A 14,010-nucleotide genomic window follows, 5' to 3' on the forward strand; every position below is an offset into this window, starting at 1 on the left:
TGATACGTTCCAATATATTAAAACAAAAAAATTCCTGAATGAACTTTACAATCTGAGTTTTGACCCTCGCTTCCGATTCTGGAAAATCCCCCCAAAAAACTTAAACAGGGAAAATATTGAAGAAACATCAGGAAGAATAACTGAGGAGTGATCCCTGGACAGACAGACAGGAAATAGATGTCATGTGTGCAGAATAAACATCATAGTAAAATTACAGTATAAACAATTCATAAGGCAAAATGATACATAGTATAATATGTAGGCAGCAACCTCCAGTTCTGAAGAGTGAAGTCAAAGCTTCATGTCTTAAAGCTGCATTCTCTCTGCTGTCCACCAGGGGGCGACTCCTCTGGTTGTATAGAAGTCTATGAGAAAATGACTCTACTTCTCTCTTGATTTATTCCCTCAGTAAACATTGTAAACATGAGTTTATGGTCTCAATCTCTAGTTTCAAGTCTTCTTCAATACAGCATGATGTTCATTTAGTAAATGATGCTCCATTTAGAGTCAAACAGACCATAAAGCAGGGGATGCTTTAGGGCGGGGCTACACACTGATTGACAGGTCCACACCAGAGACGTATACGGCGTCTCTATGTCACTCCTCCTCAGTCCATATATGGTCACTTCCTGTTCACTGCTTGCAAAAAACAAGATGGTGACAACCTAAATGCTGAACTCAAAACATCAGGTTTCAACTTTGGGCTGGCCTTTTGGGTGAACAACCCAAATCAACCACAGAAGACACCTTCAAAACAATCAAATCCAAGACTTTATTAACATCGAAACATACAAAGAAGACAACACAAAATCCTTAACTGAGAGGCAGCAAAACCTGCAGTCCACACACCAGAGGTCTTTTCCTTCATGTGAACATAATATAAAGAAAATGGATTTGTGAGGACGTCATGCAGCTTCCAGCCAATCGAGCTCTTCTCCACCTGCGACCTGGAGAGAGCACCAACAACAGGAGAAAATAAAACAAACACACGCCAAGGTGTTGAATCTCCTGGAGGACGTTGGTCTCTTTCCTTCTTATTCATTCATTCATTTTTTATTTTGGCGGGCTGCACCTTCACCACAGCCCCGTCAGATGACTTCCTGCCTGACTGCCTTCCCAACTGACCTGAATTCAGCGTTTGACGCCTCCGGCTGCACAGCGAGGAAAAAAAACTGGTACATCACATTTGCATTTGAGTCATTTAAGGAGGAAAAGAAAAAGAGTCCAGATCAAACAAGAAGAGACTGATTACTACTTATAATAAAGAGTTTTAATCATTTTCAACCAAAAAAAATACACATAATTTGAATAATGTATATATATTTATATAATATTCTATTTTTCACTACTTAAATACATACCTGTCCTATTCTGTCCATCTTTGTTGTTCCGGTCCACAGCTTTTATCTCTATAGCTGTTTAAATACGTTGTGAGAGATTCAGTGTATGTGCACGCATATTTGGCCAATAAAGCTGATTCTGATATAAAACAGCTTAACACACAATACAAAGACAAAATAAAAAAATAAAGCGTCCTTAGGTTACTAATGTGCCTTAATCCTTTAAAACATTGTGTCCAGATGTTAAAACCTGACGCACACAATGGGTTTTAAATTCTCTCTGGTGTGATTATTTTAGAGAGGATGTGTTCCAGATGTATTTATCTTCAGGTTTACACTCCTCAAACGCCTCAAATCTGGAAAGTTTCTCATCGTGTGATTCGCTCCATCAGATGAAAGCTTAAAGTAAAAAGTGTAAAAATGAAAAGTGTAAATGATTCAGTATTCAAGCAGAGAAGACGGGAGGTGCTGCCTCGGAGCTTCCTGTCAGGACTAAACGTGCTTATGAAAAGGTTGTGTTATATAATCACACACACAAACACAAACATCATGAAAACGCTGCTGGACGGACCGAGAGTCTCTGATGAATCTTTTTTACTCGTCAGACGACACCTGAAGCCGACATGAAGGGTTCTGTTAAAGCTGTGAAACGAATCGATGCTAACGAGGCTTAAAAAAATCGTCTCACCTTCACTGTCATAAACACATGTGTGTGGGGGTGTGTGTGTGTGGGGGGTCTAATGGGTCATATGGGGACATGAATCTGATTAAATAGCTACATTGTGGGGACTCGCCTTTTTATAGGGACAAAATGGGGACAATTGCACGTCCCCATAACAACAGTCATTATACTTAAGAGCATAGACTTGGTTTAAAGTTAAGGGTAAGATTGTAAAGCCCTCTGAGGCAAATTTGTAATTTGTGATTCTGGGCTATACAAAATAAACTGAATTGAATTGAAAAGGTAAATGTTAGGTTTAGTTTAAGGTAAGGGTAAGTTAAGGTTTAGCCCAAACATGATGTTTTTCCTAAATCTAACCAAGTGGTTTTGGTGCCTAAACCCCTATCTTTTGTTTTTAATGAAATTAGTCAACTGTACACAAAACCAAGAAAATGTAATTTTGATACTTTTTTACTGTAGAGTTCGATTTAGGTTTTAGTAAAGTTTGGGGTTATTATGATTAAGGTACAAGAAGTGACTACAATACAATGTAAAGTCTTCCTAAATTACAAAACAAGTCAACAATCGTTTATATGCTACATTGCTTTCTTATAATCTCCTGGATTTTTGTGATGATGAAAAACTTTAACATTTTGAGAAATCTTGGGGAAACAGAAAACACCTGATATCAAATCCACACACAGCTGCTAATCCACAAACAACACTGTGATGCTGCAGGAAACATGTTGTTTGTAACTCCACCCTTCAGGCCATCACTGTGATATTTGAAAAGACCACTCTGACCCAACGGAGATCGCATTTTATTGCATGACTGAGTCACAGAGTGATAACAGGAACTATACAAGAGAGTGCAGAAGATACTGTGACCAAAAACACAGCCTGTAGGGTTTGATTCTGCCTTCTAAACAACACTTACTGATACATGTTTACTCTCTGAGAGGAAGCATTGTGCTCAGAGATAACGTGATGTCGGCATGGAAACGGAAACAGGAGCACAAAAACAGCTTTTTTCCTCCAATGAAGAGTCGTTTTTGTCTGAAAACACACCATGAATTATGGGTTTCTGAGCGTCATGGTAACTGAATGTTTACAGTGTGTGTCACATTATTACAATGTTGTAAAAATGTACTGTCCCATACAACAGAACTGTATTTCTAATTACTTTAGGAGGTGAACGTATTTCATCCCAGATTACATTTGTTTTTGTTGTATCACAAAAGCATCTCTTATCAATTTGAGTCAGCGTACGGAGGAGCTCTGGCTGAATCAAACAAACACAGGACTTTCACTCAGGAGACAGCTGCTTGGGTTTCGTGTGAAACCAAAATTATCGTTGACTTGCTTTAACTTATATCCTTAACTTAAATAACATTCTTATTTTAACCCAAACCATGATGTTTTACTTAACCCAGTCAAGTAGTTTTGTTGAGTTTATGTTATTGTTTTGTTTAGATTTACAATGTTAATCTTAATGAGAACGCTGTTTATTTTATGGGAAAATACTTTTTATAGGAGATAGTATTACAGTTTACAATTATTCAAAACAGAGACAGAGAGCTGGTACCAGCTTCTCAAATGTCACAATGATGAATAATTACTCAATTAACTGATAAGTTGTTTCAGTTCAAATCCAAATGTCGTTTGGAATTCAGTTCAGGAGAATGTGTAAATATATGATTCTTTTTCAGACGTCAAACCTTTTGAAAATGTGTTTTCCGAGATAATTATTTTCCTAATTTAATGAAGAGATTTTAGCATGAAATTAATCAAATAACAAAATAATTGCAGATTGCACAACAAACATTGCAGCTTTAGGAGAGATGGTATTTGTTACAATGTTTTCTACAAGCCTTTTTTGAATATATATTTTTTAATTTGAGTTATCGCAGGTAAGAAATGGTTGTTTTTTTTTGGATGCTCTTATCACAAAGTTGTGCCTATAATTTCCTTTCCTTTCGGAGGGGTCAGAGGTCGGGTGTCAGTGCCTTGCTCATTAACCCCCCGACCTCTGACTGGGTCGTTCTACCTCCTGGTCCTACCACCACAGTTCCTCCCCTCCGCTGCTCCGGGTGCTCGCCCTCTCTCGCCCATTCAGCCTCAACATCTCCAGGACGCTCCGGGCGTAGGCGTCCCTCAGGTTCACGCCTCCTCCTCCTCCTCCTCCTCCTCCCGCTCCTCCCTCGTGGTCAGCCCCCCCCACCGAGCCGCCGACCAGCCTCTTCAGCATCTCGCCCTGCCGCATCGTCGCCTCCTTCACCTTCAGCGTGAAGTAGCAGGCGGAGAAGCGCTCGTTGATAATGGCGATGGGCAGCGCCAGGATCAGGATCCCAGACAGGATGCAGAGGATGGCCAGCACCTTCCCCGGCGGCGTGTCGGGCCGGATGTCCCCGTAGCCCACCGTGGTCATGGACGTGGTCGCCCACCACCAAGCGGATGGCACGCTGGTGAAGGTGGTGGCGGGGTGGTCGTGCTCCAGAGTGAAGACCACCGTGGAGAAGATGGAGATGCCGACGCCGAGGAAGAGGAGCAGGAGGCCGACCTCCTCGTAGCACTGAGCGATGGTGAAACCCAAAGACTTGAGACCTGGACAGAAACGAGGACGGAGGAAGAGTTTATCACGTATTACTTCCAGATTAAAAAGAACCACAGAGTTCTGATTGAGGTCTGCGTGGAATCAAAGGACGGGAAGAGTCATGATATTCCCAATATAAAGCTCTTTATTAGCTGAATAAAAGTCTGTCCATCCTCCAAACTTTCTATTCATTCCTGTATGATGTAAAAATCATCTTAAAAATGATCCATTAGAGTTAACATTCAGTTAAAGCCATACATATCTGAAGTATTGATGCATTTATGTAGAGGAATTATAATGAAACTGAAATGCTTTTGAGATTCAAAAGGCAGCCAACTTGATGATGGAAGGAAATACACAAATATATGCGACACACAACGAACTTATACGATGTAGGTCAGGCTGTTTCATCCAGTTGTAGCTATAGTTGTAGCTATACATACGAAAAATGATGCGCTGTAATTCAGAGTAATCCCACTAAATCTCAACGTCCCCGGTTCAACTCAACCATGGGAGTTTATATTCTCACATTTCTACACTATGAAAATATACCAACCCCTCTTCCCTCTCTGGTTCTCCTTGGTTATTCATGAGTTGAGTCCAGTTATCGTCATCCTTCCCAAAATCAACCCAGATCAAAGCACTCATATGTCTGACACACACAAATATACTCACATATAATCACTCTCTCTCTCTCTCTCTCTCTCTCGTCCCTCCAGAATATGCCAAAATATCATTCAATATTTATTTATTTATTTCCTCTTTTCTTGGTCGTCCTCAGAAAAACCTCCTGGCTGAAATCTCAAAACAGCAGCTTCTCACCGAGGAGAATTACAATTTCCTTTTCTCTCTCTGGCTGCTCACATCGTGTACTTGAGATCCCCTGACAGGCTGCAGGGCAACAACGTGGACTCGCCGATCATGTGCCCTTGAGCAAAGAACTTCACCTCAGACAAGACTGAGTTTTTATCTGAACTTAGAAATCTATTTTTAAGAAATGACCCACATCTTATTCTTTTTCAACCCTTCTCCTTCAAACACAGCACTTTCCTTCATTAATACAATTCAAATCAGCCAAAAGCTGATTTGAATAAGTTTGTAGTTTGTACATTTGTACATTTGATTCCTTTGCATTGATAATTATCAAAATAAAGAAAGTTAAAGTTGAAGCTATTCATCTTAATACGACTGTTAAATGACTATCTATCATTGAAGCCATTAACACAGTGAAAGTATTGCAATATTTCAATATTTGCAGTATTATGTGGTGAAATTATTGCATGGAAAAAATACTGTATTACAGTTTTTCTCAAGTGTATACAAACAAAAAACGGAACTATGCACGCAATTCTGAAAAACAGAATGTAAGCACTGAATTTCAGATGCAGACAAAGACTCCAGACTGATGAACGCACAATTTAATTGTTTTCACTCAAATATAAATTCTAAATCAATCAGGAGTGAAATCTTGCTGCTGTTGCCGACGTTTTCTTTAAATGTAAAAGAGATGACCAGTGAACAGGAAGTGTTCATATTTGGATTGAGGCGTGAGAAGTAGAGTCATTTCCTCATTGACTTCTATACAACCAGAGGAGTCGCCCCCTGATGGACATTAATTCAGTTTATTTTGTATAGCCCAGAATCACAAATTACAAATTTGCCTCAGAGGGCTTTACAATCTGTGCACATTAGAGAGAATGCAGCTTTAAGACACTTCAGCTTTGGCTTCACTAAGTAGAACCGAAGGTTGCCGCCTGGTTAGCATACTTACATTAGCTAATAAGCAGTAAACAGAAAGTACAGCTGTGTGTCACAGTTCTTCCTCCATACTGTCAGTAGTTCCACACTCCCTGTCACTCTGTCTCACTCACCTAATTGGCTCACTCTGTTCACCTGCCTGTCACTCTCTCTGTTCCGTCGGCGCCCTGCCGACTCCTGTTCCGTCGGCGCCCCTGCCGACTCCTGTCCAGTCGGCGTTCCAGCCGATTCCTGACCTGTTGGCGTTCGGGTCGACTCCTGACCCGTCAGTGCCCCGGCCAACTCCTGTCCAGTCGGCGTTCTGGCCGACTCCTGACCCGTCGGCGCCCGGCCGACTCCTGTCCAGTCGGCGTTCCTGCTGTCTCCTGACCCTTCAGCGTTCCTGCCGACTCCTGACCCGTCGGCGTTCCGGCCGACTCCTGACCCGTCGGCGCCCGGCCGACTCCTGACCCGTCGGCGTTCCGGCCGACTTACCTGACCCTGTCGGCGTTCCCGACTCCTGTCCAGTCCGACTCCTGACCCATTCAGCCGTTGACGGCCGACTCTATGACCCGTCGGCGTTCTGGCCGACTCCTGACCCGTCGGCGATTCCGGCCGACTCCTGTCCAGTCGGCGTTCCTGCCGTCTCCTGACCCTTCAGCGTTCCTGCCGACTCCTGACCCGTCGGTGCCCCGGCCGACTCCTGTCCAGTCGGCGTTCCTGCCGTCTCCTGACCCTTCAGCGTTCCTGCCGACTCCTGACCCGTTGGCGTGGACGATCCTGACCCGTCGGCGTTCCGGCCGACTCCTGTCCAGTCGGCGTTCCTGCCGTCTCCTGACCCTTCCGAGCTGCCGACTCCTGACCCGTTGGCTTCCGGCCGACTCCTGACCCGTCGGCGTTCCGGCCGACTCCTGTCCAGTCGGCGTTCCTGCCGTCTCCTGACCCTGGGTCAGCAGTTCCTGCCGACTCCTGACCCGTCGGCGTTCCGGCCGACTCCTGACCCGTCGGCGCCCCGGCCGACTCCTGACCCGTCGGGCGTTCCTGCCGACTCCTGTCCAGTCGGCGATCCAGCCCATTCCTGACCTGTTGGCATTCCGGTCGACTCCTGCACCGCCCGTCCCGTCGGTGCTCCGGCCGACTCCAGTCCCGGCTGGGCAGCAGCCTTCCCTGGGTCCCGTCCCGGCTGGGCTGCAGCGTCCCCTGCTCCCGCTCCCGGGTCACAGCGTCCACCTGCTCCTGTTCCTGCTGGGTCGCAGCCCGTCCCCCTGCTCCTGTTCCCGCTGGGGTCGCACAGGAGACAGCGTTCCTGCCGCACCCCTGTCTCCTGACCCTTCAGCGTTCCTGCCGACACCTGACCCGTCGGCGTGCCGGCCGACTCCTGTCCAGTCGGCGTTCTCTACCTTGCCTGACTGCCGTCTCCTGACCCTTCAGCGTTCCTGCCGACTCCTGACCCGCTGCCAACTCCTGTTCCGTCGGCGCCCCTGCCGACTCCTGTCCAGTCGGCGTTCTGGCCGACTCCTGACCCGTCGCCGCCCCCAGGCCGACTCCTGTCCAGTCGGCGTTCTGGCCGACTCCTGACCTGTCGGCGCCCGGCCGACTCCTGTCCAGTCGGCGTTCCTGCTGTCTCCTGACCCTTCAGCGCCCCTGCCGACTCCTGTCCAGTCGGCGATCCAGCCCATTCCTGACCTGTTGGCGTTCCGGTCGACTCCTGCACCGCCCGTCCCGTCGGTGCTCCGGCCGACTCCAGTCCCGGCTGGGCAGCAGCCTTCCCCGGGTCCCGTCCCAGCTGTGCTGCAGCGTCCACCTGCTTCCGCTGGGTCACAGCGTCCCCCTGCTCCTGTTCCCGCTGGGTCGCAGCGTCCCCTTGCTCCTGTTCCCGCTGGGTCGCAGCGGACTGATTTCCCGTTGCCGACCCTGCCTGTCTGGACTTCCCTGCCTTGCCTGTGCCCCGGTCAACGTCTCAGCCTTCTGTCCCAGACCACGGTGTTCCTACCTTGCCTCTGCCCCGGTTAACCGACTCAGCCTTCTGTCCCCGACCACGAGATTAGCCTCCGCTTCCTCTGGTTTCCGTCTGCCTGATCCCTTGCCTGTTTCCCACTGTGAGTCATATCCTGCCTGTCTGTCTGCTGTGTTCTCAGCTTCAGATAAAGCTCCAGAACTTTATCTGTCTCCTCGTCGTACTGCTCTTGGGTCCACACACCAACCGTGACACTGAGGCTGTCTTTACTTCTAGTGTTGGACACAGTTAAATGTTGACCTGATGATGGCACTAGATGAAAAGGATCAGCAAAGTTATTAATTCATTGTGAGGAACACTGTCAACACCCACTGGCTGAAACAGATTTGGGTAAATAATTTGTGACGCCCAAATTGTTTTATTGTACTCCATGTTTACATTTCTTAAATTCATTATCCATTAAAGTAACAGGACAACTAGATTGTTGTTTTTTGGGACCATACCGGAGCAGTGCCATCTGTTTACCTGTGGAGTGTCTTCCCAGCTTCAACATCCGGAGTGACCGGAGGAGCCGGAGGACCTGAACCACGCGGCCCATGTTCTCCAGCTCGGTGGACCCTCCGTGGAGGCTCTCCACCGCCAGCGTCACGTAGAACGGCAGGATGGCCAGCAGGTCGATCACGTTGGGAATACTCCGGCTGAAGCGACACTTGTTTCTCACGCAGAGAAACCGAAGTGCCAGCTCGCCCGTGAACCAGAATACGCACACGTACTCCAGGGCGTCGAACAGCAGCGGTGCGCCGATGCCGACATCGCTCGCGCCGAAGTCCTCCCCTAAGTCCAGCGAGATGAGCACCATGTTGACGACGGACACCACCACGAAGAAGATCGAGAGCGTGCCAAAGGTGCGAGCGGTGCGGGACGAATCAGGTTTCTCCAGCAGGTCCCACAGGCGTCGACGGAGAGCCGGGCACACGGCGCCCACAAAGTCCTCGTCGTTGCTACCGGGCTCAAAGTCTCTCCCCACTTCAAGGTTCTCCTTTTGGTCCTTGCGGCGGTAGTAGCGCTCGCGGCAGCAGGAGTCGATTCGGAGCTCGTCAATGCCCCAGTACTCAATCTCCTGCAGGAAGGACATCTCACATAGCTCCTCCCTCACGTGCAGGTGACCCGTCCGGTAGAAGTTCATCACATACCTGTTAGCAGAAACAGAAAGCAGTCCGTCAGAACAGATATTAAAAGAAGTACCGGATTACAGAAGAAGCCATCCATAACTGTTCTAGTTATTGGCAAAGTACTCTCAGAGCATTCACGGAAACACCAGAGGAAGTACAAACAAAATGAACTGTGAAGAATCAATAAGGCAAGGAGTCCAACCCAAAGACTGAAGATGTAACGGGCAAAATGCCATAAACCAACCTCCTGTCAAGAGATGTCAACGCTGAAGTGTTTTAAACCTGTAACAATGTTACAATGTTTACTGAGGGAATAAATCAAGAGAGAAGTAGAGTCATTTTCTCATAGACTTCTATACAACCAGAGGAGTCGCCCCCTGATGGTCAGTAGAGAGAATGCAGCTTTAACACATGAAGCATTGACTTCATTTCACAGAACCGGAGGTTGCCGCCTGGTCTCTACACTGTAAGTGAGATGGTAATATTACAACATGCATGCCTCAGATAATAGAACAAGGCGCCACCTACTGGAAGGTCTGTGAGTTTCGGTCAAAGAAGAACTCGTTCTGCAGGAAGTCGGCGTCGTCACAGAGCTCCAGCGCCGAGTCTGGGCCGCAGCGGGCCAGTTTCCCCAGCCGGGTCTCCGGGTGGGACGCCAGCAGCTCCTGTGACAGCACGAAGCGACTTCCCCCGACGTTGACGACAAAGAAGCGTAGTGGGTCTGTGACGCAGGACGCCGTCATCTCGCTGAAGAAGACACTGGAGTCCAAAGACACTGGGGAGGCGATGTCGCCGTACGGCTCAGCCCCCGCCACCGAGTTGTAGGGGAGGCTCATGGTGGAGGGGGTGACTGGTGGGGAAGTGAAAGGTGAAGTGGGTCAGAACAATAAAAACTGCTTAATTCAAACCAGAATCATTTGAGCCAATGCAGAAATACAGAGAACCTTGAGGGGACGTTTACATGCTAAGCAACCAAAACCTGCATGTTGTGATGATGATGATGATGATGAATACTTCACTGACTTATCTTAACAAAGTTAAAAGAAGATAGATGGAGTTCCATTCATGTAAATCCCTCACAGTAGCTTAACTGCTTGTTTTCTTAGTCTGACCTTTCAACGTGATGTTGTGACGTCGTGGGGCGGAAAGACTGAAGGAAGTAAAATAGTCTGTGAGACAGAAGGTGAAGTTCTGGTTAGCCCTGCACTAAAATTATTATTATTAAATTATTCACTGAGGTGTAACGGATCACAAAACTGAAGGTTCATAGTATCAGGTTTTGAGTTTCGGATCTGATCAGAAGAAATAAAAGGCAGCAAATATCATATTTAGAGATGACACGATTATGTTTCTTTACGACGTATAGTTAAGAGTTATTCCTAACTTTCTGTGTGTTTTCCTACAAAAGTCCAGCAACAAGTGTCAATTTCCGCTCCTTACAAGAATAGAATCTTTGAAAAATCTTCACAGGAAACAACTTAGTTAGGTTTAGGAAAAGATGGTGAAATACTTAGTTAGTTTTAGTTCCTTTGGATTTTCCATGATGTTGTTAAGTGTTGTTGAAAAGGGAATATATTTTAACTCGTACATGTCTTCTTGTAGCACTGTCGCCTCACAGCAAAAGGGTCCCGGGTTCATTTCCCGGGCTGGACAACCTTCTGTGTGGAGTTTGCAAGACTCTAAACTGCCCGTAGGTGTGGATGTGAGTGTGAATGGTTGTTTGTCTCTATATGTCAGCCCTGCGACAGACTGGAGACCTGTCCAGGTGAACCCTGTCCAGGTGAACCCTGTCCAGGTGAACCCTGCCTTCACCCATTGACAGCTGAGATCGGCTCCAGCACCCCCGCGACCCTTAACTGGATAAGCAGGTTACGGAAAATGGAATGGAATGTCTTCTTGTAAAGCACTTGTAGATGAGCGTTTAGTGAAGAGTAGTATATTTTAGTAGTAGTAGATGTATTGTAGTACTGCTGTTGTTGGAAACCAGGGAATTTTTTAAAGGAGCTTAACCTCAAAACAGCAAGAATGAATAACGAAAAACAATAAAAAAAGATCAAACACAAATCAACAAAAATGAGACACGGAGACGTATAACAGAGACGAAGCCTCTGGCCGTGTCCTACTTCTGGCAGATCTCTGACTGCTGCAGTTCTTGAAATATTTTAGCTGGCTTTCCTAATTAATAGATTTAATGCTACTATTCCTGTGATCATTCATTCTCTTTTGCTAGGTGGCGTCCTTTCACTTATTCTTACTACACGAGGCTGAGAGAGGACAGACGGACTCAAGTGAGCCGCTGTTTATCCGAATCAGTTCCTCCAAAACATGAAATCTGGAGCAGCTGCTCTCTCTCTCGGGTTTGATTCTGATGTGTGAAGCTGTGAACACGGTGTGAAAAACATGCTCCTCCCTGTCTGACAGGATGGGTATTAATATCAGAAGCATCAATGCATACTGATGAAAAACAAATGAAGAAGCACTTCTTTGAATTTGAGAGCAATGTGACCCAAAGCAGGCGCTCCTGAAGTACTCCGATCCATTAATATAGGACTAGTGTTTAGGATTTATCGGACGATCTTTATCAGTTTAATATTCTGGAGATCTCTAAACCAGGCGTCAACCTCCGGTTCTGATAGTGAAGTCAAAGCTTCATGTCTTAAAGCTGCATTCTCTCTCCTGTCCACCAGGGGGCGACTCCTCTGGTTGTATAGAAGTCTATGAGAAAATGACTCTACTTCTCTCTTGATTTATTCCCTCAGTAAACATTGTAAACATGAGTTTATGGTCTCAATCTCTAGTTTCAAGTCTTCTTCAATAGTACAGTAGATCATCTGCTGAGAATGAATCGATGGAATCTGGTGAAATAACTGTGAAACGGCTCGACTTTCATAAAATCAAATTCAGTTAACTGCCTCTGGTTATGCTTCTATGCTGTGTAGAAAACAGATCTGTGTGTTTTCATAGGTTTATTACAATACCTGACAAATAAAGAAACACTGATTACATGACAGGAAATACAGTTTTCTTCATTTTGATGAAGGGAATCACCCATTTTTTCAATATTATTTAACCAGAATCTGACAGATTTGAACATAAATGTGTTCAAACAAACTTGTTGGATGAAATTGACCTTTTAAAAGTGAAAGCAAAAACCCATAAACATGCAGAATGCATCATATATCTGGCTGGATGAGGTAAAATAGGAAGTATGTGATTCATTCATTTATGTTTGTTTGTGTATTCCAGTTGTGTAAAATGTTTTTTATGTAATTATCAAACAGCCTTTGTGTTTTAAAGCTCTTCAGGTTTATTGGATTTAAATACTTTTATTCTCAAATTATCAGTCGCTGCTGGAAATTTTCATTATTTACCATTAATTTAATTTCTGTCTATAGAAACATGCCTCACTTTTGCCATATTTTATAGTCTTTAATGATTTATGTCTCTTTGAAAATGTTCCTTCTGCTTAGACTTTTTCCACACGCATAAAATTAATGAAATGATCATATAACTGATTTCCAATAATCCCACGAATTAATTTTATTGGACTTAATAGTCAAGAGATGTAATATTTTCTGCATTAACTTGCAAACAAACCACACAGATTTAATCCTAAATTGAGCGATAACTAAAATCACTAAAGCGAGTGTAAGATGATAACACACAGGTAAACAAACCAGGTGAATCTTACCTGGTTTAACCGAAGAGGATGTTCATTTGACGATGACTCCACATCATTCCTCGTGCAAAGTAGAACCCAGTGCAAATTAAAGGTTTCCAAGAATGATCACATGATCAAAACAACAACAGGAAGAAGTGATGTATCAGACAGACAAGAGGAGGAAGAGGAGGAAGCAGCTCCCGGACCATCGTCTCTCTGCTCTTCTTCACGGTGCAGGTTTAAAGTAGAGCGATGGAAGGTATGAGAGGTGATTAATGACACACAGGAGGAGGAGGAGGAGGAGGAGGAGGAGGAGGAGGAGGAGCTGTTGTTTTCTTTGTGTGTCGATCAGTTTTGGGTTTATATATTTAATAATTAAAGTTTTTATCCAAAGCTGTAATTATAATAATGAGGTTAAATATTTATACTTTAGTTTGAATTTAAATATTTATTTATTTCATATTATAACCAAATGTACTATATTATTATATATTATATACTACTATGCAATACCAATATTTGATATTGTATTTAATACTTCTGTACTATTCTATAACATGTTATACTATATTATTTATAATTGTATTATTGTCATTACATTGGTCCTCATACTATATCTTATGTCCCAAACTATATTGTATTATATCAAACTATATCATGTTAATGTTACACTGTCGAACTCTATTATATTTCTATTATGTTGCTAATACACAGTACAAAGTACTACTCACATTATATTGTTCTGTTATTCGCTGTTTACATAAAGACCACTGTCACTTTACCTCATCATTTTGTTATTATTATTGTTATTATTATTTTTACTTTCCCAATTATCTTTACTGATTGCAGTCTTTGCACCTGAATTTCCCCTCTGAGTATCAATAAACAA

At 44.6% G+C, this 14,010-nt stretch overlaps 1 protein-coding gene across 1 annotated transcript; it reads right to left on the minus strand.

Moving 5' to 3' along the window:
- Nucleotides 1-4,057: 4,057 nt before the first annotated feature.
- Nucleotides 4,058-10,296, minus strand: kcnv1 (potassium voltage-gated channel modifier subfamily V member 1). Its single transcript, XM_054620913.1, has 3 exons — nt 9,989-10,296; nt 8,814-9,481; nt 4,058-4,605 (listed from the first exon to the last, which is right to left on the minus strand). Exons 1-3 carry the CDS (start codon nt 10,294-10,296, stop codon nt 4,058-4,060), a joined length of 1,524 nt encoding a protein of 507 aa, XP_054476888.1.
- Nucleotides 10,297-14,010: the final 3,714 nt, after the last annotated feature.

The sequence above is a fragment of the Anoplopoma fimbria genome, chromosome 20 (assembly GCF_027596085.1).
Source record: "Anoplopoma fimbria isolate UVic2021 breed Golden Eagle Sablefish chromosome 20, Afim_UVic_2022, whole genome shotgun sequence".
Lineage (NCBI taxonomy): Eukaryota > Metazoa > Chordata > Actinopteri > Perciformes > Anoplopomatidae > Anoplopoma > Anoplopoma fimbria.

Bases quoted from the DNA above. Each gene is read 5' to 3' on its own strand.
- kcnv1 (XM_054620913.1), bottom strand. From the start codon at position 10,296: ATGAGCCTCCCCTACAACTCGGTGGCGGGGGCTGAGCCGTACGGCGAC. The intron at 9,482-9,988 runs GTAGGTGGCGCC...TTCTGCTAACAG, and splicing joins CGAAACTCACAGACCTTCCA to GTATGTGATGAACTTCTACC. The intron at 4,606-8,813 runs GTAAACAGATGG...GTTTCTGTCCAG, and splicing joins GCTGGGAAGACACTCCACAG to GTCTCAAGTCTTTGGGTTTC.